This window comes from Cornus florida, unplaced genomic scaffold (genome assembly GCF_030987335.1).
Source record: "Cornus florida cultivar Cherokee Brave unplaced genomic scaffold, ASM3098733v1 CherokeeBrave_3.0.0_Hap2_Chr01, whole genome shotgun sequence".
Taxonomy (NCBI): Eukaryota; Viridiplantae; Streptophyta; class Magnoliopsida; order Cornales; family Cornaceae; genus Cornus; species Cornus florida.
The window spans coordinates 116401167-116428163 of record NW_026775571.1 but is presented as its reverse complement, the minus strand read 5'-3'; the positions used below and the strand labels follow the sequence as shown (position 1 = coordinate 116428163).

The window sequence follows — 26997 nt, the reverse complement described above, 5'->3', positions numbered from 1 at the left end:
TTGTGTGAATAAATTGGTGTTACTGTAGCTTGGGTTTATAAGAAATCTCTCTCTCTCTCTCTCTCTCTCGGTTATGAATCAGATCTCACTTCTTGCTTTGTTGAACCAAAGAAAGCATTGGAGCTTTCAGTTTTCTGCGACACTGAGGTTGCCCTCAATATCTTCTCTCCTAAAGGAAAGCTGTATAAATTTGCCAGTTCAAGATATATACATAGATATGATTTTATATCTCTATAGTTCCTGAAATAGCTTAATTTGGAATTGTATATCTATTCTTGTTTTTCATTTGATATCATGCAAATCTATATTTGTGTGAATAAATTGGTGTTACTGTAGCTTGGGTTTATAAGAAATGTCTCTCTCTCTCTCTCTCTCGGTTATGAATCAGATCTCACTTCTTGCTTTGTTGAACCAAACCTTTGTTGACTCTAGATACATATAAACCATAAAGAGCAGCCAAAAATGTCAGAAATTCCGTTGCAAGTAGTCGCCGACATACTATCAAGATTACCAGTGAAACCCCTTCTGCGGTTCAGATGTGTATCGAAATCATGGTGTGCTCTGATCGACGACCCACATTTCATCAAATCGCATCTAAATCAATCCATCAAAACCAACTCCAATCGCAGGCTGATTTTCAGTGATTTCGACCTCTTCTCCATAGACTTGGACTCTCCCTCAGATGATGATGATGAGGAGGAGGAGGTGGAGGAGCTAGATCTTCACCTTTACCACCCGTTGAAGAATGAGGAAAAGACTAAAGTGATTGGTTGTTGTGATGGCTTGCTCTGTTTGTATAAATCGCCAAAAGACATTGCCCGTGGAATCCGTCCACCAGAAAACACCACAAATTACCGGTCACACCGATTGAGTTCTCACGCAAACATTGGAGCAGTTCTGATACAATATACGGGTTTGGGTATGATGGTGTCAGTGATGACTACAAGGTGGTGAGAATAGTAGAGTATTACTCTAAGGACGATGGTGATTCATTTGACTCTGAAGTCAAGGTTTGTAATCTGAAGTCAAATACTTGGCGAAGAATTCAAGCTCTTCCTTGTTACCTTCTCTATGATAGAAATGCTACACTTGCTAATGGGGCTTTGCACTGGCTTGTGTGTCGAAAACCCTATTCGGATAGGGCCAATTTGATTGCTGCTTTTGATCTTGGGGTTGAGGAATATCGGCTGGTGCCACAGCCTGATTATTCTGATAAGAGTTTTGAAATGAATGTGGTGGTTCTAGGAGAATGGCTTTGTGTACTCTGCCATATTCACAGCTTTCGTGTTGAATTGTGGGTGACGAAGGAGTATGGAATTAAGGAATCTTGGACTAGATTATTTTCTGTTTTACCAACGGAGATTAGCAGTTATCCATCGGATGCTTTCAGGCCTTTGGCATTTTCCAGGAGTGGTGGTGAAGTAATACTGCTACAGGATTGTGAAAGATTTCTTTGGTTTGATTTAAAATATAAAATAATCACAAAAGCAAAGAAGAACTACTGGGAGGAGTTGGAGGGACCTTTTATTTGTTTTGGAAGCCTCGTTCCGCTTCCGTTATGATGGCGGAAGTGATGAGTAGAAATAGCAAGCTCGAGGGTTGAAAGGTATTGCTTATGGAATTTCTTGTACCTCATGTCCCGTGGGCCCTCGGAATGTTGGGGAGATTGCTGTGTCTTTTTTATTAGGATATTTTAATGAAATCTTTTATGTACTATATCATATTGGTGGACAAGTTTTTATGTACTATATACTATATATCATCATCATGATTGTGTTAGAATGAAAAAATTGATAGAAATGATAATGGTTGTGAAAGGGGTCATTCTATCCTAAGCTGTCTGTCTAAATGTTAAAGTGCTTTTTATTTATAACAGAATGTATAATTATATAATTAAGACCTACATAAATTCCTAAAAGGGATGTTTGTTTAATTTTGTTTGGTCTTGTATTGACTAGCTTTCACACATTAAATTCACTTCACTATTAACTTGTATTTCAAGTTTCAACATAAACTTGCTAGGTATTTGCTTAAGGCGTTGGGAACCTCTCCCGTCGACAGTCACCCTATCAACAGGCCCACCTGGCTGGTGGGACCGCCTCAGCACGCTGAAAAGAGCACCAAAGACGAACCGGGTTCTTGTTTGAGGGCCTTGAATAGTTGCCAAACCTTGGTCATTTGTATTCATGACCTCTCAATATGATGATTTGTTAGATAACATTCAGTATCGTTATTGGAAATCCAAAATCGTGGAAGAAACTATATTTTTCTTATGGTGTATTGAATATTCGGAAATCATTAAATAGTGAATATTTTATTTTCTGGTATCATGTTAGCAATCTGTTTTTGACACTTTCCGTGATTTTATGATTGATTTTTTTTTTCTTTTAATAAAAATAATTGAATTCAATGCAATCTAAAATATATTATGAGTGAGTTAGAAAAATGATATAAAAATTAAAAGAAAACAAAATTAACTACTACTCCTATATTGTATACCGTATTCATGCTGCTTAGTCCGAAATCCATTAATTACAACCATTTTTTTTTGTTTACGAAAATTAAGAGAGCCCTGCCTTTATAAGCCCATAATAAGGTTTTGTGGTCTTGACGATGGATGATTTACTGTGAATCATTTTACAATAAGAACGGGGCTAGAAACAGCCCATGTGACATTTGTACAATACCCATTGGCCAACGGTCATCTTTGGCAATGTTCCTCATATTTGTGATTAAGAATTGTTTGTTTGAGGCCACTTTTTTCGATAATGTGATTAAGAATTGTTTGTTTGAGGCCACTTTTTTCGATAATTGCCCGGTGAATGTTGGATGAAGGGACTGCATGTGCCATGTGGTTGTCTTATTCCATATTTGAATCCAAGTTGGTGGTCATTTGCCAATTTTTTGTACTTAGTAGACCGAAATATTATTACTATAGTCAAATCCCGATATGGCCTTAACAATATATATATATATGTGTGTGTGTGTGTGTGTGTGTGTGTGTGCATATGTATGTATGTATATATATGTATGTCTGTATACATACATATAAATATATATATATAGACATACACACTTGTAAATTTTGTAAGCGTATACAAACAGCATACATGTACATTTACCAAACAAAAAAAAAGTGGTGTAAATATAGGCAGCGCTCTCATGAAAAGGAACAGCAAATATTATGAATCTACCATCCATCTATCACCGGATGGCCTTTTGGTAAGTACATTCAAATACGTTCCTAACGACTGCTAAAGTTCTTCTCCTGGATTAAACTTCTCTAAAACCTATTGAACATCTACGGCGCAATATATATATGTATATATATATATATGTATGTATGTTGATCCGATAACCACTTTTTGTTGGGTCTACCTGCAGTTGAGCTTTCAAGCCCAGGCCTCTTTAATGTATTCTCAACAGCATACTAAGCCCAGACTAGTTCTACAGCCCTATAAACTACAGGCCAGCAAGACACTTAGTAACAAAATGAAGAATGAATAGTATTTGGTCTATGACCCCTTTCAAAAAGATGGATTATACAACAGTGTATATACTTATTCTAGTGTGGTTGCATGTTGACTCCGCGAGGGGTAGTACCAGCAAATTAATTGCCATCCCAATCCTCTCTTGTGCCGCAACTTATGTGCCAACTACTATGTACAGCACTTTGCAAAAATGATATGTATCTGTTGCGCTACGAATCTACGACTGTAGTATGTTGCACAAGCGATGTAATAGCACACACAGGAGGGGATTCGGATCCCTGGATTTGAATTATTAACCCTACTACTTTGGTCCACAAAATGACACACTAACCTAACCTAAACCAGAATGACAAAAGATCATTTAATCACAACACTTCTTCAAATCATGTAATGTAATGCATTCTGCAAGGTAAATAGAATTTTCTTACAGTTACAACATATATACACGCACGCACATCAATCACACAAATCCTTAACTTAAATTGTGAATACATTTTACTAAAAGGAGACAGAAAAGTTGTAGTAAAAGAGGATTCGAAGTTAATTACATGGCCATTAGCCAAAGAGCTGTCCTCGTACAATGGGGGACCAAACCATATGGTAATGGTACCTGATATGGGCCAATGCCATGATGAATGTCGTAGCTGGTATCACATTCGGTGGCCACTTTGATGCAAACCAATTAAATACAGTGTGAAAGCAAATGTGGGGAGGAGGACAGAGAAAATGGGCAACGACTCGTACAGTAAAGAGACACTTGATATCTGTTGAAGCAAAAGTGGTCCAAATTATTGAATCATAAATGGTTCTCACCTTTCAGTCATCAATCATCCACCTAAAATACAAGACTCGTCCCTTTCAAGACAAGGACTACCAACTATGATATATATTGTATGCGCTTCTTTAAACATAATTATATGTATTAATGTATGCACTATGCATATGCATATATGTATTGGTGTGTAGAGAGAGGCCCTGAACAATTTGGCAGGAATAATGTTAGTCAAAGGCCGTTTTTACATAATAAGATCTTTGTTCTAAGAGAAATTCTTTGATTAGCAGATTTAGTGGGAGAAGATGAGAGAAGAAAAAATTTGAGGAAAAAACATAGAACAAATAAAAAGTGGTCCCCTCATATTTTGCTAAAATTAAATCAAAAATTGAAAAATCTTAACAATAAAAGATTTTGAAACAAAAATGACATGTAACCCTGAAATTTTTTCCTTTACTTCTCTCATACCAGTCATACTCTTCTCCTGAAAAATAAAATAAAAACACGAGAATGATCCCAAAAAAAAAGAGAGAATGATCCCTTTTACAGCATCTCCTCCTTTTCCTCACTAAGCAAGCAGATCACATGAAATCTAAAATTGTTCAGAACTGGGTGCACAAATGCAAAATGGTGATAGTTACAGAGTTATGGTGATTTCTGGCAATTGTCATGGTAATGCCTTTGGCAATATACCCTAAAAAAAATACACACACAAACACACAAGGGGAGAGGAGGTTAACAACCAAGGGAATGGTGATGGTGATTAGAACTCGTTTAATTTGCCTATTATATTCTAATGTTGTCATTGATTCATGGTGACAAGCTTTCTAGCAGCCTAGCTGTGTGGATGCACTATAAAGATCCCTTAAGAGGGTTAAAGAATAAATGAGATGCAACAACAAACTTCATGAAAGCTATAAAGATACCCTTTTTTTCTTCTTCTTTTTAATTTTTTAATTTTTTTTTAAAATAGGCAAGTATACCTACACACACATGCCTCCACTGGGGCTTGAACCCTTAACCTCCCATTTGAGGAGGTGAAGGACGTACTTCTCAAGCCAAAGTTGTGGCGGTAACTGTAAAGATACCTTAGCTTTAAGAAGGAAGCGAGTATACCAAACGTTCTTTATAACTACTCTTTCTATCACAATTATCATGTTATGGGATATCATATCATGTGAAAGTTAAAATAAAGTTAAAAAATAATAATAATAATAATAATAATAATAAAAAAGAGAAGAGCAACTGTGATATGTATTATTACAAGAGTGGCTGTGATATGTACTATTGCTCCTGTTTTACTATACACCTATAAACTGGAGTCTTTGAGCTCATCTTTAATCTATCTTATTTCCCTTCATTATTCCCTTTAATATTGAAAGAAAAGGAATGGAGCTTTGTGGTCCTCACACTCTTCTTGTTCACCTTTCTCTTAAGGTTTCACTTTCTTCTTCCTGTCTATAATATTCTCTCCTAACTTTCCTTTGTTGTTCCAAGAAATGGAAACAAGCAAAGCTGTAGGGGAGAGGAGCACGAAAAATAAGATGAAGGAAGAGGTGGGGTCAGAAGAGGAGGAAGATGAGGAAGATAATGTTGGGTTAGGGTTTGGAGAGGCCGGCAAACAGAAAAATCAATCGACTCTATCCAGTAAGAAAGTATCTGGAGGAGGTGGATCAACCCAGCCTTGTTGTCAGGTGGAGAATTGCACTACCGACATGACTGATGCCAAAAGGTACCACCGTCGGCACAAGGTATGTGAGATTCATGCTAAGGCTACAGCTGTAGTAGTTGCCGGACTCCGGCAGCGTTTCTGTCAGCAATGCAGCAGGTTGGGAAACCCTAATAATTCTAGTTTGCACCTTCCTCTCTCTCTCTCTCTTGAATTCCCTATCAATAAATTTTTCAGACTATGAATGTGCTCAGTTTGATGGTTTCTCAGTTGTGATTAAGATAAATGACAGGTGCTAATTGAATTTAACTTTTCATCATTCCACGAAGCAACAGAATTATACTTATTTGCTAAAGCATTGATAATACACCATATTAATATAAAAATATAAAATTGTTTACAGTTTCTACCATGATGCACACACTCGAAAGTAAAAGAAATACTGTATAAGAAAGGATAGATTATTTACTTGGATCAGGTCAATAGAATCCTTACTTTAACATCATTAATATTCATTTTTTAGATGAATAATTAATCTTTAAACATTAAATAGGCAATTACAACTAACATTTGTTGATATAACCACAACTCATCCAAAAATATAACTCAAAAGTGGAATCTACTTGCTCAACAAATCAAAACAAGATATCGGCAGCTCTAGTTCAATCATTCCAATACATAATTCGAATTAATTAATTAGATTAAACTCATAATGTAACAAATGATGGCTACTTGAATGAAGCCTTACGCTAGGCACCTACTGGAAATAGAATTATTTCATTATGTTTTACAAAGTATTTTATAATGATCTGGTTTTGTTCATAGTACTTGAACTTTGTTGATACTAGTTGCCGGTGGATCATATTTAATTGCAATGGGATAACGAGGTCCAGCATTTCAGTCACATAACTATGGTGATGAAGCCATTTTCTTGTAGAGGCTGGGTGAGAACAGACTACTTCAACTGATCTCAAAAAACTAGAACAGGATCATTTTCATAGGACACCTAAACATACTGTAGCTGTCATGTGAAACTGACTCCATCCTATTATTTTTTCCCTTTAACTTCAAAGGGATGGGTTAGGGGTTGTTGTCCAGGATCCCTCATAATAGCGATGTTTATTCTTATCAAATTGTTGAGGTTTTCTTTTGTTGGGGTGGGGGGTGTGTGCTGTCAATTAAAGATGGAATTTTCATTGTGAAAGTGATCCACAGTCTTTCATTTCTGATTTTAGAGCTCTAACTTTCTTATAGTATAGTTGAATTAAATTAAAACGTGTTTTTCCCCAGTTCATATCATCAGTTGGTTTCAAGTATTTATTTACTAAAAATAGAAGCAAACCATATTTCATTTTTATGTAGAAGAGAAACATAATGGGATTAGATGAACTAGAATAAGAAGACGAGGAAGAATTATTCCCTTATTCACTCTGTACTGTGTCTTTATGAAAAGATGCACCCTCTGCAGGTTCCACGAACTATTGGAGTTCGATGAAGCTAAAAGGAGTTGCCGAAGACGGTTGGCTGGACACAATGCGCGTCGCCGCAGAAGTTCATATGATTCTCATGGGGAAGGGTCAAGCTGAGAAGGAAATGACTCAGCTGAAGGCAAACCAATTACGAATGAAAAGGAATATTCAGATAACTCTCTCAGGAAATGCCTCCAGCTAGCATTTTACTTATCAGCCGAGATTTAACTTTGTGATCACCAGCATGCTCTCTCTCTTCTGTCAATCCTTGGATTTCTTCTTGTTGTTTTTTAGTTCTACGTAGTCAAGTATTGTACGTATAACAAACCAGACAGCATAAAAGCACTTTGACCATTTATTTCGGTACTGTGTTCTGGTGATGGTGATTGAAGGCATATATGTACTCCATATGGATTGGTCTGTAGTTCTTTTTCAATCCGTTAGTGATTTTTGTCTGTGACTTATCATACACTCGTACCATATTAATTTTCTTAGGAAAAAAAATGATATTAACATCAATACTTTGAGAGGTAAGAGCTAGAGGTAGAATGCAGTTTCAGCGAAGGTTGAGGCTCAGTTCTCTCACCAAATCCATAAATGTTGTCCATACAAACTATGGCCTTTACCCTAGGCTTTGATTTAGAGTCAGTGCAAGGCCCTAAAACCGTTTTTTTTTTTTTTTTTGTGCGTGCGTGTGTGTTGGGGGGGGGGGGGGGGGGGGGGGGGGGGAAGATGGATTTTGTTAATAGATCTTGTCCCACAACACCTATTTTAAGTTCTAAACCTCTCATTGTCCTTTAAGTGTTTGTTTTCTATAATTTGGCTAAACATATCTAGCATTAGCCTTTCAGTTCATCATCATTTGGCAGTTCATGGAAAAGTACCAACTGGCTCCGGAATGCTCAAAACCAATTTACAAGTTGTTTGGAATTCTAAACAAACCTATCATAAATGTATTTCACCATGTTGGGTAATTGATCTTTCAATGGGTAAGATATGATTTACTGGAAATGAATAGTTAATGGCTTGAATTTCCTATTAAATTTAAAGAACAAATTTTAGCCAATCTACATATTTATAAATTTAAGATCTTGACTCAACCCATAGTACTTCAATTTATAATTGATATAAAGTAGGGATTTGTTTATTTTGTTTCTTATTATCTTTTTCTTGTAGTTGAATTTGAACATTATGTGTCACTTGTTAGCATAATATGTGGTATTTAATAACCATTCTAAATAGCTTACTAGTTGGTAAAATTCATTCAGCACATTTGAGCACTATTTACTAAAGCATGAATGTCTCTTTTTTCCCTTTTTCTTTCTTTTTCATGGGAGTATCATTTCCACTTTTTCTTTACACTGCCAATTCACAAAGTTCAATAATGCCAACCAAACAGGCATACAACCCCAGAAAGACATGAAAACATATGACAGTAGAGTAAGATATGAAAAAGAACATTAACTTAAAATTTTATAGTAGAACACTATTAAAGACATAAAAATAGGTTGGCCCCATTCATATGGGACAAAAGCAAGGATGATGATGATTAAAGACATGGCAATAAACCTTCGATCATCAATAACAAAAAACATATAAAAGAATAAAAAGAAAAGGAAAAGAAATATGCGTACCAGAAATCTGCAGCGAGCTTTTAAATCCATTGAAGATTTTTCCAAACCGCATTTAGCCTTTCATTAAAATTAGTCAAGATAAAAGATTCCAAGGCACCAATTGTCATGCCATCAAGAGTATCACCTCCCACATGCACCCCTATTTTCATCTATGCTACAAGAACATATCGAGTGTTTCCTTCCATGCTGAAAGTTCATTTAGGCACCTCTTGACACAAATAATTTTCCTTTCACTAGGTCTGCGTGCTCCAACCATGGGTAAGCAAAAATATCCGATCGATCGTTGCTTTCCACAGTTCATGTAACGCAAGAAGGTCCAATTGAACTAAAGAAGTCTACCTTTCCATCCATGTTCTATGCATGACATGCTTTTTGGCACAGAATGTCAAGACTTCGTATATCCCATCCAATCAATCCATTGTAGGCAGCGAAATAATCTCTGAATACATTATCACTTCTATCCATTGCCTTACACATGTCGTATACCATTTATGAACTCAGCTCACATAACCATTCCATTGTCCACATTGAAAGAGTGACAGAGAACACCATGCTCATTGATGCTTATTCCATATATGAGGATTTAACCCAAAAAGACATCCCCATAGGGATGTTAATGGAGACGAGTGCCAGCATCCTTTAAAAGTATATAAAAGGCACGGAAAGAGGCTTTCAAGGCCTAAGCTCTTTATCTGGTACAATTTAAGTATGCGTGGACCTTGCATAATTGAGTTGAGTTGACATTTTCTATGAGTTTATTTGTTGTTGCTTGAATTTTATACAAGTTTGTTTGTCATTGCTTGAATTTTATATAAGTTCTGCAATGTTTTAGGACCAAGTTGTTTTTGTAATTTATAGAACTTTTTTGGGGGCTATGCTGGTGCCCCATGGTCTTAGTTTGCCTCATGTTATGTTATTGGGTCATATTATATGGTATGTATTATGTTTAGATGAGTTTTGTCAGTCAGTCTTAAGTTTCTACAATCCTAACTGGTGTAGGAGTTGTCTAGCAGCCTATACTTATGTAAATTCAATAAAGACTAATTTTGAGCCCTTTTGGATTGTGTGATGAAACTAAAACCTAGGAGTAATACCTAGATTCTATTTTATCTTTTTCTGCAAGTACTACTGTTCACAGTATACTCTTCACAGCATAGGAACAAACCCAAAACCTTTCTTTCATTTTCCCTAAAACTGCATCCAATCAATCCCCAACCTTCCTACATCAAAACCTTAACCTTGACTGTTCTTATAATAGTGCAAAACTCCAAAGGTCCCACATCATATGTGCAAGATTGCAAATACAGATTGAATACTTCAAACATTGGATTAGGTCTTATACAGTGGATTTGATTTGCCTAGATTAGATTCCGTGCTTTTTCCTTGCTTAGGGTTTTCCACGTTAAATTCTGGTGTCCATTGTTTTATGTTTTAATTACTTATTTTTATTGTGGATTGTTAGCTTTTTAACAATCTTTGCCAGAAGGTGTACACCTGCTTACTTTCTGCTATATTCTAAAATTAAATTTCTGTTAAAAGTAGTTTTAAATTTGCAAAATCATTAAAATCGGTTAATCATTTCCTACAAGACCTATTCTCCCCCTCTATGTCTAGTTTAGTGGAACTTGCGCAACTCTATCTCAAAGCCTTAAGGTTTCAATCCTTTCTCCCATCAATAACATTAATCCGAAGGTGAAAAAGACCTGTGCGGTTTGGTTTGGAATCTGGACGGCATGACAGGAGAAATGGATGGGTAGTGGACCTAGTTGTCTAGGTCTACTATAATTGACCCTCTGATAATTAATAAGTAAATTAGAAATATATATTATAATCGATATTTCTTGGAGAAGCCAACTTGATTCCAATAGAGAAATTCAATCACTCACGTGGAAGATATTTACACTAAAGATTAAATAAAGACAACCAACAGTTAAAGCTAAAGTGTAGTTACTGAGATCATACATAGTGGTTATTCTTGATATGAGATGTGATAAGAGAACAGTGAGAAAATTATACATGATTTGACAAACATGGGAGAGATAATTAAAGCATTCTCTCTCAAGATTCTAATTTCTACAAATAGTGCAGCTAGAAAAAAAAAATGCTGCATTAACAAATCAAATTTGCAAGGAATAAGCCATATTGGCGATCTTTATGAATAATCATAATCATGCATAAGGATAACAATAAAATTCCTCTACTACAGATATGTCCAACCTATGAAAGCTGGAGCAGTTGATCAACACCATAATAATTCTATGTCTAAGCCCACTGAACTTGAAAAATATGCTTAAGCAAATTCTTTAACCAAACTGAAAATGATTCATCAATCCTCCTTACAGCGGGGATTAACAGATACGAAAAAAGGAGCAGCAGCAAGAAGTTAAGTAAAAAACTTAAACATTGAAAATGGGTCAGGAGCACCAATGTTGATTACAAAGTAGACTGCTGGGGCTCTGTTTGTGTCACGAGAATCATGCAGAGCTTTGTATCAGTCTATCAGTTCTAGTAATATCACAGTCTGGACATGTGAAAAGAATTATGAGGATAAAGCGCCACTATTGCATATGCCAAAAGGTAGGACGACAAAGTATAGCTCTGGGTAATTAAATGGCAAACCATTTTTAGTCACGCTTGATTCCCAAAATTTTGACAGCTAATTCCCAGGTGACAATCGCAGCTGCATTAGCAGGAAATGCTCTCACTATTGTAGGACCTAACCCTGTATAGCATCCTTTGAGTCCAGACCTCCTGTAAATCTATCACAATAGACCCAATAAGCCTCTATGGCAATTTTTTTCTCCAGTTTCTTGTCAGGGAAATGCATTCATGTCTTAAAATATATATGAGACAAGGATATTTTACCGATTTCAAAACCCGAAACGGATCTCTAGTAGAATATCTATCTGGAGAAGTCTGGATTTTGGTTTTTGCCACATCCAAGGGCAGAACAGCAGACCAGAACTAGAAGCAGTAAATTGAGGGGAAGAGGGTTAAAGCGCACATACAAATTGAAAGTGTAGGAAGGACGAATGGAGCATTTTAAAACAGGTGAAATGTAATCTTTTTTCTTACAGGATATGCTATAAGTAATCACAACATTTTACTGCCTTTTCTTTTTTCTATCTAAAAAAAAAAAAAATGAAGAAGAAGAAGAAGAAGAAGAAAAAAAGATAAAAGAAAAAGAACTTACTGCTATACCACTAAGACCACCAGTCATAATCCCAACTCCAACATCGATCAAGTTGCTCTCGACGGTTGAAGCATCTTTCAATCGTAAATACATGTAATGACGAGTGTACTCATAAGTGCTAAAGAAGACTGCACTTCCAATAGATTCTCTTAATAAGGTTGTGAAACCACCTCGAAAAATGCCTGTAACCTGGAAAAGTAATCTGTTGGCTCAAAACCGTATCAGATGCATAATTGATAGGAAGCAAAGATTTTCTTACCCCTTCAGCTTTCATAGTTTTAAGGGCACAATCGACAGGACCACTGTATCTACTGGACATTGGAACCAAAGAGTCAGTCCCTTGAACTTGCATCCTGCACTGGAGAAGCTCAGTGTCACAAGGATGATGCAAGAAGCAACAGTGTAGTGTCTGATTCACTTGGGTGATGTTTGATAAATCAATTTAGCACTTAATTTTGAATAAATTAAATGTTTGTTTGAGTTAAGTCTGTTTGATAACACAATTTAGATACCACTCATAATAATAAATTCCAACTGAAGGAGACTTCCGTTTAACATTTAACATTGAACACTTAAAACTCAAACAAATATCAAAAAAATACTAAATTTATAGTAGCACTTAAATTTAGCTATTAAAATGTTCAGTACTTTTGTTTTATCAAACAACATCTTACCTTCACCAGCTCCGATGGACAGAGTACAAAACTGATAATAGCTCCACCAAAAGCAGCCGAAGGAATTATTATTTGGGGTTGTGGCTTACCACTTTGAAGTCCTCCCTTCACCAGCAAACAAGAAAATCATAACTACATAGCAGATGCAAGAAATAAAGCTGCAGAAGCTAAAGCCTGCCTCTGCCAGAAGTAGCAGTTGCTGCAGATCGATGTTATAAAAATTAAATCAGCAAACAGATTCACATTCAAACCTGTAGCGCTTGTTTTGTTTGGGAATAAATGCCAAAAAGAAGTGAACTTTCAAAGGCCATCCCCACAAAAGAAGATGTCGCACCACAGTAAAGTCCTTTCACCTGTCAAAGACTATGATTATTCAGTTCCCTTCAGGAAAGAGAACGGTAGAGAATTTAAATCTCCACCGCTCAATTTATTTATTTATTTATTTTCCTAAATATCTCCACCACTCAATTAAAAATTGAAAGATGAAAAAAAAGTAAATCCCAAAGAAAAACTACAATGTCATTGCACCAATTGAATTAATGACAAATAAGAGGTTTTCTAGTATGTGCATGATAGACATATGAATTGTTTTATAAGATCGAAAGGAGATGATCTTTAGGATCTACTGTTCATAGGTTGCTTTTTCAGTGTCTTGACATCTCTCAGCTAAAGAATATTGATTGAAAGTAACAGTTAAAGCCTTTTTCATTGTTGTTTATTACTTGTGTAATATCCCACCCATAGATTTCAAGCTAAGACAGCTGCAAATTTTTTAGAATTTAAAAGGAGTAAATGAAAAAAATTCTATAGTCTGTATTATCCACCAAAAGAAAGACAGAGGTTCACATTTCAAGGTTTCCTTCTTGAACATCATTTAGCATTAAAAGGGAATGTGTGTGCAAATAATAAGACAAACTAGCACGAAAAAATATTTTTAAATGGTTAGTTACAAGATTATATTATGTGAAGGTCTCTGTTTATGTAGGCCTTTTTTGCAGGTTTTTGCAATTTTGCAATAAGAAATTCCAGCGAACTAAAATTTTAAAACTTTGGGCTGTCAGAGAACCTAAGTTTTCACTAAGCCAACTCCATCTCTAGAGTAAGAAACAAATTTTGAAACAAGCAATTTCTACCTATATATATATTTACGGTCATTTGCCAATGCCAAAGCATAGTAGCACAACAGTTGGGTATGGCATTGGGAGGGAGAGGCAAATTAAGGGTTTGGTTCCATCACTGACCAAATTGAATAATTAATACACACAAACAAACATAAAATTTATGCTCTTTTGATTCTAAAGTACCATGGGGAAATTTCAATTCTCAGGTGATCTATATTAAACCTAAGTCAGTTCAAAACCTGTTGAGGGAAAAGAAAATGCATCATAACAAAATGATATATAACATAAATAACTTCTGCTCTGTTATTAAGACAACTAAAGTCACTTCCTCTTCCAACATTTTACACTTTTCTTATTATAAAAAAATAATAATAAATTAATAATAATAATTTACAGCAGTACTCTCCTCATAACAATGAATTAAGAAAGATACAATCCACAATTATTTTTAAATGCTATATATAATCTTCTATACATAAAACTTTCATCATGGTGTCTAAATACACATACATATGCATATGCATACAAGGAAACACATAATTGTTTCTCTAGCTATCTGACGTGCATACATGAAAAATAAGAACTTGAAGTTAGGAGTCATAAAAGTTGAAGGAGCGTACTCCTTCAGTCTTCAGTATCCTAGCAGTGCAATGCAAACCATTCTTGTACATTATTCCATGAGCTTCGGTATTGTGCTTTTGTAGCTTCACCTAGTAAAAAGATTTGATGGGAAAAAAAAAAAAAAGAAAAAAGAAGAAGACCAAGGAAAGAAAGAGTCAAGTATAATTAATTGGCCCATGGAGTCATTGATTTATCAATAGTCATGTACAGGAAAACTATACAAATTAAAGTAAGCGAGTAAAATGGATTTAAGAAAAGAGCGCAGCCATGGTAAGGAAGACAACTGAATAAGCTTGTCCCAAAGATAGTTAAATAAAACCTGGGTTACAATAATGAGAATTATTGCTATCATAATACCACCAATTTACTATATCATCATGGAAAAATGACCTTCAACATGTCATATTGTGCTCATCTTGATGAACTACATTATTTCATTCAATTGCTATGTGGTTGGAGAGCATTGTAACCAGATTTAAAGGGGTGACAACAAAGCACAAGGCCTAACCATATCTAAACAACAACTCAATCTATTAATCTAAAATTACAGTTTGATATGGATTTAATAAAAGAGCCCAGCCATGGTCATTTGATGTTTTTAAGTACAAACGAACATAATATTTTATGTATGAGCCTGAAGCTAAGAACTGTAGGCCGGAAGTACACCAAGAAGATCTTAGAAGATTACTTCATCATTGCCATTGATCCATCAAGCACCACTGAGCTCGTGAAGTGAACAAACTTCTTCATATTTAGCTTTTTCTCACTACTTAATAGAATGTCTGACAGAATGAAGTATCAAAAGTATATAATCATCGCAAATAACTAAAGTCAGTATAAATATCACACGCCCATGCATAAGAATACAAACATAAATGGGTTAACGACTTTTAACCTTGTCATGGATGACCGTAGAATTGTAGATTTATTACACATGCTTGTAGGCATACTAATGGCATCAAAATAAAGTGCAATTCATGAGTACTGTTATAATAAAAGGCTGCACTATCTATCCAAAAACTGAGCAATTACTTGTCCAGCCTACTCAAAGAATTAAAATAAAGTTCAATTCACGAGTAGTGTTATAGTAGAAGACTGTAGCATCGATCCAAATACTCAGCAGTGAATGGTCTATTAAGGATGCATACAAATGATGAAAAAATGTGCCTTAAAAGTCGTTGCATTCATATGGCCTTCAATTGTAGCTGGTCACTACCACATTTATTATCTTTGAAGTCGTGTTTCAGACGGGAATGGACAAATCAAAGATACAAGAATAACTTGTTTTAGCGAATTACAAGTTTTAGTAAACATTCAGTATGTTCCTAATATTAGTTTGTTACAACAAACGCAGGAACCAGGAACAAATCACAAAACGCGACAAAAAAGTAAACACGCCACACACAAATAACACAAAGATTTAGCGTGGTTCAACACAAGTTGTGCCTACGTCCACAGTGAAGATCCGGCAAAAGATTTTACTATGTCAAAATCAGGATATTACAAGTTTCAGCCCCTAAACCCTAGCTCTCACTCTCACTCTCACTCTCTATTCTGTGATTTCCAGTGTCTCTCTCATCCCACCCAAAACTCTAAGCCCTCTTATATACCGGACTGCAAGAGAGTACTAAATAGGATCCATGACCCGCAAGCGAAAAATGGGTAAATTTTTTTGAGATGATCAATCAATAATGAGCATTGAAGAAAGTTACATCTCTCAGCAAGTTCTTGGCGTCTTCTCTCTACCATCTATATTCTATTGATCTACTCTTATCACTCTATTTATATTTGTCTAATTTAATGAATTGACAAGCTGGGAAATCGCTTTTGCTCCGTCCCATAATGTCACTCCTCACATCTTTTATTTCCTCCCTCTTCTTTTTCCTTGTGAATGATAAGACTTTGAAGACACGTTCTAATAAATATAAGTCACTTCCCACATTCAGTACCCACATTCACTCCCCAAATTTAGTTTTTGCCCTTCTAGTATTGGTATAGCAGGATCAAGATTCCCAATTTGAATCTTGAATATACACATACACATAGTGAATCCAATGTAAATAAATATAAAAACAACAAATTAGAAAGTGAATGTGTTTAAACATAGAACAGAAATGGGTGGAAAAAAAAAAAAAAAAGCAGACCTTGACAGTATCGAAAGGATGACCAATGATGACAGTGGCAACACCGGCGAGCAAACCTGCCAAATAATCCTTATAGCCGGAGCTCTCCCTCTCCCCCATCTCTTGCTTCTCTCTCTACTTCTCACCAACCATCGCTAACTCCCCCGTCTCTTCTCTCAGATTGGTCGAGACCATTTGGAGGGAATGGGAGTGTAGTGTAGTGCGTTTCGATGACTCGATACAGTCAAGATAATGGCTGTGTGTGTATATATATTTATATAATAGTATGCCCTCGCTAGTGCCCTATGGAACAGGTGATCGGAGAGAGATTTGTGTGTCCTTGCGGGGTTTTATTAAACTGTAGAAGTGCTCGACAGTAATCTTGAACTTGTGGGTTGATTTTGGGTTTTTCCAGAGTTGCACTAAAAAAATTATAGGCGTAATTACACTTGCCTCTCCTGAAATTAGGGGTAATTATAGGTGGTACCCTTTAGGTTTAAAAATTTACAGGGTCCTCCTTCAAGGTAACACTTAACCCCCTCCGGTGAAAGTCAATGATGACTTTTGATGACATCAGCTATTTTTAACCCTGTGATACCACTTTTACCCTTACTATATTTGCAAAGACATTTTAACCCTTATTTTTGTATTAAAATAACTTATATACCTAGAATAAAAAGACAAAAAAGCCCTTGGTAATTATGCCTAACCTAATTATTCCATCTATTTTTAATTTTTAGAGAAGTCAAGCAATTATAATGAGAATCATCTGCACTCTCTTTTCTCATGTCTCTCTCTCCTCTGTCGCCGCCGCCGCCGCCACCATTATTTCTTCTATTCGTTCTCTTCTCTTATATATATGCACACACATATAGTACAGACACACATCCAATTGCAATCCAATCCATACCATAACCTTCCCCAAATTAATTGTAAAATTTCTCTGTTCAAACCAGTGGAGACCCAAAACAGCAATCGCCGACATTTTTGTTGATGTAAAAGCTGATGTGAAAACTGAGAGCTAGCATGTTGGTTGTATAGATAGAATCCAAACCAGCCCGATTGATTGTGAAAACACAGCACAGCAACCACAAACTTTGTCTTTGTCAAATACAAAAAGTATCTCTATAAGGCACAAGAACATATAAAGAGAGATTTATTCCATGCCTTATCTTTTCAATTTCAGGTAAACAAATAAGAATGGAAAACCCTAACAAACAAACCCTAAAAGATCAAACATTGGGTTTCTCTCGATAACTCCGATCTCAGCCCGTTCCTTTAGAAACTAACGCGTGAAACAATCGCCAGTGGGCCAAAGCGCAAAACGACGTCGTCTTCATCGGCGGCAGAGCAAGAGCACCGGTAAAAGGTGCTCCGAGAGCTCAATTCGCTCATCTCCGGCTTCTTTATTTCTCCGAACGAAGCTGTTGACAAAGAAGTTTTCGATACGAAGTGGCTCTTTCTGGTGTCGATGACTCAATCGTTTGCTAATGGAAATGCTATTACGGGTCAGCAAGAAGAACGACAATGACGTTGTGGCCGCCGAGTGTGGCGAAGAACAGTGAGAGTCGCTATTCCGACGATGCCAGATAAGCAAGGATGTGGCGACGAACAGCGAGAAAGAACAACAGTGCCGCGGTGGTAGTAGAATGTGGCGACGAACAGCTACTGGAAGAGTCACGATTCCGGCTACGATAAGCACAGTGGTTATTCCGATGATGGTGACGGCAAGGACTGGGTCTGAATTGAACGGTGGTGATGCTTTTATCGGTGCTTACCGGCTTGAGGCCTGAATGGCGTGTAAGCAGCTCAGAATGGCGGGCTTGGAACGACGTGCACAGACCCTTGTAGATGACGATGGATGACAAATCTGTTGTCGGTGATCACAGGGGCTATAGAAAGAGAAAGCGAGCCTAGCGACGCAATACCGATGGTGAACTAATGAGCTAGGCGGTGAAGCGGCGCTCTGATCCGGTGACGAAGTAAACTGAAATGGCGGCGGCGATGCACAATCTCAACAACGAGACTGACCGGAGGTGAGCAAGGATGCTGGTGCTGAACCGGTGAGCAAGGATGTTGGTGGTGAGGACTATAGCAAGCTTGGTTGTTTAATTCTGTAATTGGTTTGTTTTTTTCCAATGTGGAGGACCAAAAATCTCTAGTTACAGAGAGAGTAGATGTTGGAGAGAGAAGAGATGCGTACGGAGATAATGGAAGCGTAGCTTTATCATTTTGCATTTTGTTAATTTTTTATTTTATATAATAAGGGTATCTTAGTCATTTGACAAGAATGCCACCGGATGAAGGGTGAGGGGTGTCATTATAATGCAAGAACGAAGGGTGAGGATAATTTGACCTATTTAAAAAGGTGATTTGGTTCAAGAAAAATAAATTTTAAAGATTAAAAAAGTAATTAAATCCGTATTTCAAATACTCAAGGGGAGCAAAGTCAACTCACCATGTGTAGTGACTATTAGGAGTATTTTTGTTAATTTTATTAAATCTGAGGGGTGTCATTGTTCAAAAATTGATCAACTTGTTTATGACTGTAAATAAGGTAAACATCAGGGGGTGTCGTTGTAATTAACCCTTTAATTTTTATATGGACCAATTTCAATATTGAAATTACCTATCTAACCTCCTCTAGCAGACCCATTCTTCATCCTTCCATTTTTTATTTTTTATATATACACCCGTGTATATATACACTAGTGATGGACCCCACTAATTTCCATTATCAGCATTACAATTTATAAGGAAAATTATATTTTGGTGACCAAAATTAAATATAATTGCTCTATAATGACCTTAAAGTCAAGAAAAGGTGAATAGTGACCAATGCTGAAACTTAATTGATATTAAGTGACCATTTGATGGTTTATTATCTAAATAACCTTCTCATAATATATTATTATGTAAGTGGACAAATTTACCCTCTGCATTAACTTAAATAAACACTTAATTAAATTGACTAACAAAAGACGATAGATTATTAGCGTGAGTCTCTGAAGAGAAGATCAAGATGGGAGAGAAATGAGCACAAATGTTCTACATCGTTTTCTTCAAGGTTCTAAGAGGTAAGACGAGAAAATTGTAAATTTTCTTCTTATTCATTATTTTCAAGGGATAGTTATTATACTTTATAAGTTGATTTGTTTGAGAGATCTTCCTTAAAATATAAGATTGTAATTTTTAAGAATCTTTTAATATTACTGAGTTATAGTTTAAGAAATAATGACCATTGTTGATTAATTTCAGAATTTTGCCAAACTGTTTATGAGTGTTTCAAAAGTATACACATCAATGATTTGCAAATATGAAGTTATTATAGAAATTGTCTATAGCCCTAAACATATCCCTGTATGTAGGCATGAGCTTAGAATCATCCAGAAAAGATGATATATTAAAGCAACAAAGTGAGAAGGGACCCGCCAAAATATTCTATAAAGAACATTTTGGGATGAAACTTGTTTTCTTGATTTGCCCGTGTAAATGTTTTTGCTTTTACGCTAGAGAGCCTTGAAAAATAGATAAAGGGTGGAAAATAGATAATATTGATAAAGAAACCTTAATTTTTTAAATTGGTAAATTGCAAACTAAAAAGGAAAAAAGAAAACGTTGGATTAGAGATAGAGAGACTAGGAGGATGAATTCAATGAATTATTATTTGTATTGGATGGCAATTTTGTCATCTAAAATTTATTTTGAAAATGTTTATCAAACATTTAAGTGTTTTTGACCAAATTATCCTCAAATGGTCACTTAAGATCAATTAAGTTTTAACATTGGTCACTATTCACCTTTTGTTGACTTTAAAGTCTAGTCACCAAAATATAATTTTCCCCAATTTCTATCTCATCTACACTTTTTCTACTCCAACTTCAATTTCGGCAGCCCCATTCATGGATCATCAAATGCCAAATATAATATATATATATATATATATATATATATATATATATATATATGTTACCAAAAATCAACCCAACCTATTAAATAAATCAAGTGGGACCCGCGCAAATTACCATTTCCTTAATCTTTTATTTCTCTAATTTCGGCAGGTAGCTTGCTCCCCTGTTTCAGATGTAAAATAAATATATATATATATATATATATATATATATATATATATATATGCAAATCCATAAAATAATTTAATTGGGTAAGTCTCCAAAAATTTAAATACTCAAGTCTTAACAACTAAAAATCATGGAATAAATTAAATTAAAATCTTAAAAATTCGGGTTATCACATAAATAATTTTTTATATTAATAATACTTGTCTAATTAGATTTCCTTTTATTAAAAAATTCATAATAAATAGGTAATTTGTGTTAGTATTTTATGAAACCTCTTTAAATATATCTTTGTCTAGTGTGATAGTGTTTTATTGAAAATAAAATAGGTAATTTGTGATACTATTTTATAGAAATTATTATTTTTTAAATATATCCTTGTCTAATTATATTTCATTTTGTTAAGAAACTCATAATAAAATATTTTTTATATTAATAATTCTGTCTAATTAGATTTTTTTTATTAAAAAATTTCATAATAATAAATAGAAAAAATAGGTTTCTTTAAATTTTATTAGGTAGATTTTAGAGTTTTATAGAGTATTTTATATATATATATATATAAACTCCATAAAAAATAATTATTCTTTTTATATCAATTAATAAATATTTTATTAGGTAGATTTTAGAGTTTTTTAGAGTTTTTTTTTTAAAAAAAAAAAAAAAAAAAAAACTATTTTCATATCAATTAATAAAAATTACTATTCTTTTTATATCAATTAATAATTATTTTATTAGGTAGATTTTAGAGTTTTATAGATTTTTTTTATTTATAAAAACTCTTTTCATATCAATTAATAAATATTTTTTTATATAAATAAGTAAATATTGATATACCTAAAAATATAGATAAAAATTCTTTTTGTGTCAATTAATAAATATATATTTTTATATAAATAAATAAATACTGAAATACTAAAACTCGTTCGAGCTTCTGTATTTTATTCTGGAATTCTGGATTCTAGAATTTTCAATTTCTGTACCCCTTCCTCCTTCCTCCATGCCTCTATTTATAGGCTTCTTGAATTAATAGGATGATGACATGTGTCATCTCCTAATAATTACATAATCATAACTGGACCGGGCCGATTATATTGTGATAATTATCCATAAATGTTTTTTTCGAGTTTTATAGAAATTATTTTTATAAAAACTATTTTTATATTAATTAATAAATATATTTTTATATAAATAAATAATTACTAAAATGTTGAAATACTAAACTTTTTGCACATTTAATAATAGTATAGATACATACATATATACATAGGGAAAAGTGCAAAAAACCTCCTTGGACTATTGGAAAATATGTAACTAACCCCATAAACTATCAAAATTGCAGAAAACCCCCTGAACTATACAAATTTGTTACAGATCACTCCATCCGGCCGTCCAAAAATGAGCGCGTCAGAGCGTTTGGACAATAATGCCCTTCCACGGACTGCGACAAGGGATAAGGGAAAAGGAGATGGATCTTGACTTTTAAGAGAAAAGGCGTCTGAGCGCGTGACACTTGAGAGAAAAAGAAGGGAGAGAGATGGAGGGCAGTGGTGAGACTGGTGGTGGGTGAAATCAAGGGCAGTGGTGAGTGGTGGTTGGGAAATTAGGTATGGCGGCGTCGATGAGGGTGGTGGCGGCTGTTGCTTGGAGCAGTGATGGGTGAACTGTTGCTGTAGTATGAAGCTCGTTGGTATTAATGGAGATAGCTGTGTTTTCTCTTGCTCGCCGGCCGCCATCCGAAGCCCCCTTGCTCCCTGGCCACAACCGAGCTCTCCACCATATGAGGCACCGCAGTTGAGCCCGTCGCCCATCGCTACACCATGTAATACCCCTAATTTCAAAAGGATAGTTCTGGTATTTAATTTATGTTTTAATGGACTTTTTAATTATTTGACTTACTAAATTATTTGAATTTATTATTTGGTTTACTTGTTTTCTTTGATTTAATTAATTATTTTTCTTGAAAATGATTTAAGTGTTAAATGATTTAATTTAGTATAAATGGATTTTCTATAAATAGAGTTTTATGTTAGTAGGATTAATTAAGGGTTTTGGTTTTAGAAGTCACGTATGTCGCCGACATAATTAAGCATTAATTAGGTTTCATATAGGCCGACTAAGGATTTAGTTTAGGGTTTAAATTAAACTAGGGTTTTGTGTAAACTTATAAACCTATAAATGTATCTGTATAAGGCTGTCAAGGGTTTAGAACCCTAACCATGTTGTGAAGACAGAAGAAACAGAAAAGAGGAAAACCAAAGGGGCGCCGGGAAAACTTAGAAGAAAGACGTTGAGATTTTTGAACCGAGTCTCACAGGCAAGTTTTATTACTAACTCTATCTCTTTGGCCTGTGTTCTTTGCATCTCTAATTCAGTTCCAGGAAGAAATAAAGCTAAATTAATTTGGTTGTAATTATTTGTTTCAAACAGTATGGGTTCTTGTATGTATTTTCCGTTCGTGATGAAACTGTTTGTGCTTGTTCTTGTTTTAATTGAATTTGATTAACAAGTAATGAACTTAAATAACTTTAGAGCACTTTGGGACTTAGTTTTAATCCATAGGAAACTTGGGTTGGAGGAACAAAGTTGCCGGAGTTGGAGAAGAAGTTGAACAGCATGTTTTCTTTTAGGTACAGGTTAAGTGTTTTTAAATTATTTTGTTTAATCCTTGTTCCCACTGAAGGTGATTATTAATCAAGGAAGTTAATTAACTTTTGAACACCCAAGGACTTAATTTTAATCAGCAAGAAATTTGGTTTGGAGGATCAACACAGCCGGACACCGCCGGAATTGGAAAAATGACGCACAGGGGAAGGAGCCTGCTCTATTTCAAGTAGAGCAGGCTCAATTAAAAAGTGGACCAGGCTCTACTTTGTAGTAGAGCCAGCTCTACTTGGTAGTGGAGGCGGCTCCACTTTGGGTGGAGCCGGCTCCTTTATGCAATTTTTATTTTTTTTTCGTTTTCAGGCAGTTTTAGTTGCAGTGGTAGGTTCTCTGTGGTTCCAGTTGGGTTTAGGGTTGTGTGTGAGGTGTATGGATGGTACTTGGAGACAATTCCAAGACTTTAGGAGGCATGTTAATAACCTAACTATGGTTGTCACTTGAACAGTATATGTTTTAAACAATTTAAAACACTGTAGTTGGAGTCGGAAGAGTTAGATTGGTTTATTCCTTTATGTTTTGTATTCTTCAGAGACAAATAATATAATTAATACATGTGTCACCATATAACATGATCAGGTGTCTTAATTATATTGGTTTTGGATGCATTGGAGTTGAGTGATATTAAGATTTAAACATAATTAGCACTCTACTGAGTCTGTGAAACATTAGAGATTAAGCATGCCTATGTATATGCTGAAGTTTTGTTTTGATGCTTTCATTAGTATTGCTAGTATCAATTTTTAGAGCATGGACCTGGTTGATATTTACCCCAAATGTCTGTGATATCAACTGCTGGACGTGGACTCTACTGAGTCTGTGAAACATTAGAGATTAAGCATGCCTATGTATATGCTAAAGTTTTTGTTTTGATGCTTTCATTAGTACTGCTAGTATCAATTTTTGAAGCATGGACCTTGTTGATATTTACCCCAAATGTTTGTGATATCAACTACTGGATGTGGAATACTATTAATATTTAAACTTAGTATTATATCGGATTTTGTGTAACAGTATGTACTGACTATGTTTACTCTACTTATTGATGCTCACATCACTACTGTTGTTATCAATTATTGGATGTATGGAATTAGTTGATATTCGCTTCAGTTGCCGATATTATCAACTGCTGGATGGTTGGATAGTATACACCTGTATGGGACGGTGGTATACTAGGGACGGTTTGGTTTCAAAATACCAAAGCCAACCTATTCTGGATTAATGAATGGATTAACTAAAAGTTAAATCCTATGGATTTGTAGTGTCATGGCAACAACTAGTTGAGCGACACTACTATGGATTTTGAATGGATTTTAAATATATTACTATTATGGTTCCTCGATATGAGCTTGAGACTCAGGATCGGTGGTTAGGGAGCATATATGCATTGGGATGCTGAGGAGGCCCGAAGTGACATAGGCCGGATATGACCCGCGAACACAACATCCGATCCGTGCAGATGGGTCAAGCCCATAGAGAGACACTGCCATATGGGCCGAACGCGAATAGCCCATCAAAGATGACCAAAACTCACAGAGGAACGGGCCCAGATCTAGCAGTCCATTAATGTTTGTAAGTATCTATAAATAGGAGAAGTAATGGATAGAGGAGGGGGATTTTTTCTGTTGAAGTGTAAGAGTTCTAGAGAGAGAAAGGAAGAATGAATTTCTTGCATCTTCAATTGGCGCCGTCTGTGGGAAACGTGGAAGATTAATTGATCATTGATCAATATCGCGTGGATTCAGACCAATTCGTGGAAACGAAACTCGATCTTTGGGAGTTGGATCCAGATCTGAGCGATTGTGACCTACTCTGGAGGAATTTTAGTTCCTGTTGCTTTGGCGGAAGTGGCTTCAGATCTACGCAACAACGAGTTGTTCGATTGTGGCAGGATCTGACGGATTTAGAATTCGGACAATTCGGATCTCGTCAACCGTAAGCATAATTCGGAGAATTCAAAACCAGATCTGAAAAATTCGCACTCACGAAGCTCAGATCTATTCACGAACTTGAGATTAATGCCTTTACTCCGTTCAGGAATAATGATAGGTGAAAGCTCTAATTCGATGGAGGCTGTCCAGCAAACGAAGCTTGAGGAGTTGATGAACTTGATCGAAGCTCTCAAAAAAGAGAATGCAGAATTGACAGCTGGAATGCAACATCAGCAAATACCCGCGGTTTCGCGTCCACTTCCGGCCGGTGAAGGAGGTGTTCAATCTAATATCGCACATCAAGGCGAGCAGGACGAGAACAATCAGTCAGCTCTCCACCGTGATGAAAGGAGGATGGACGATTTACCGCCAAATGTTCGTCGAGTTGAGGATCACGAAGGATCGACTCATGTTGATCCGCGACATGAGCAGATCAGACAGAACGAAGCCATGACCTTCGATCCGCATCGGGAAAGGTTCAACCGAGAGGAAGTGATAGAGGTTGATCGCCGCCGAGTTGTGTCACCTTGGTAAAGAGAGCTCATAGAGGAACGGTCGTTCGATCTGTCTTACCGGCCCTCCATGGCTACAATCACTCATCGCGGTTCGGAGAGCAGAACCGTAGCTCACAGAGCTACCGCTGGGCTCCAAAGAGAGAATGAAGCACTCCGATCCGCGGCTCGGACGGTTGATTCACCATTTACTGACGAGATCCTGAATGCCCCGCATCCAAGGAAGTTTGCTATGCCAGTCTTTATTCTGTTTGACGGAACAACCGATCCGATCGATCATGCGTACCATATCCAGTTGAAGATGGCCCTGAATACGGAAAACGACTCTTTAATGTGCAAATGTTTCCCTACAAGCCTAGCTGGACCGGCGCTCAGCTGGTTCAAGAACTTGCCCAGGAGCTCCATTGATAGCTTCCGAAACCTGTGCGATCGGTTCATAAGCCAGTACTATGGGAACAAGCATCCGCCGAAGGACATCTCGAGCCTATTCACAATGAGACAGCACAAAGATGAACGTCTCCAGGCTTTTCTCACCAGGTTTAATCTCACTAAGAGTATGGTGATCGAATGCCACCCTTCTACAGCGGTTCAAGTCTTTAAGTTAGCCATGACACGTGGCACTCCGTTCCATACCAGTCTGGTAGTGAACACGCCGACGACTATGGATGAACTCAATGAAAGAGCCGATGGCTTTGTGCGCCTAGAAAAAGAGGAGGCAGCCAATGCTCAGACAGCGTCGGTCGTGTCGACCGAGGAAAAGTCCAAGGCAAAGATCAGGCAGAAGCAGGCTCAGCCGCAACGTCAGACCTCCTGGAAGGCAGAAAAGAGGTCCAGGGAGGAAGAGCTGATCACTCCGCTGAAGGTCACTCTGGCGAGGCTATGTTAGGAGAACAAAGATAAGTTTCATCCACCACTGCCAATTAGGCAACCCCTCGAACAGAGGGATCAGACTAAACATTGTGCTTTCCATTCCGATTTCGGTCATCAGACTAACGAATGCAGGAATTTGAGAGGCAAGTGGAGATGTTGATAGCTAGAGGGGAGTTCGCG

The 26997-nt window shown here is 36.1% G+C and overlaps 3 protein-coding genes across 5 annotated transcripts; 2 read left to right on the top strand and 1 right to left on the bottom strand.

The window, feature by feature from the left end:
- The first annotated feature begins 462 nt into the window (after window positions 1-462).
- Window positions 463-1817, top strand: LOC132281472 (F-box protein CPR1-like). Its single transcript, XM_059783173.1, has 2 exons — window positions 463-762; window positions 804-1817. The coding sequence occupies exons 1-2, from the start codon at window positions 463-465 to the stop codon at window positions 1560-1562; spliced, it is 1059 nt and encodes a 352-aa protein (XP_059639156.1). The 3' UTR covers window positions 1563-1817.
- Window positions 1818-5574: 3757 nt separating this feature from the next.
- Window positions 5575-7870, top strand: LOC132316266 (squamosa promoter-binding protein 1-like). 2 transcript variants are annotated; one of them, XM_059814777.1, is made up of 2 exons: window positions 5575-6091; window positions 7386-7870. In XM_059814777.1, exons 1-2 carry the CDS (start codon window positions 5763-5765, stop codon window positions 7516-7518), a joined length of 462 nt encoding a protein of 153 aa, XP_059670760.1. In that variant the 5' UTR covers window positions 5575-5762; the 3' UTR covers window positions 7519-7870. The 2 variants fall into 2 exon arrangements, with proteins under 2 accessions (XP_059670760.1, XP_059670765.1); XM_059814782.1 differs by having other exon boundaries at window positions 5585-6091; window positions 7401-7870.
- A 3316-nt stretch (window positions 7871-11186) lies between these two features.
- On the bottom strand, window positions 11187-17152 carry LOC132316251 (mitochondrial arginine transporter BAC1). Of its 2 annotated transcripts, none has more exons than XM_059814770.1 (8): window positions 16789-17152; window positions 14644-14733; window positions 13154-13255; window positions 12903-13007; window positions 12488-12586; window positions 12229-12417; window positions 11901-11999; window positions 11187-11786 (listed from the first exon to the last, which is right to left on the bottom strand). In XM_059814770.1, the coding sequence occupies exons 1-8, from the start codon at window positions 16885-16887 to the stop codon at window positions 11721-11723; spliced, it is 849 nt and encodes a 282-aa protein (XP_059670753.1). In that variant the 5' UTR covers window positions 16888-17152; the 3' UTR covers window positions 11187-11720. The 2 variants fall into 2 exon arrangements, with proteins under 2 accessions (XP_059670753.1, XP_059670746.1); XM_059814763.1 differs by having other exon boundaries at window positions 11187-11794; window positions 16789-17151.
- Window positions 17153-26997: the final 9845 nt, after the last annotated feature.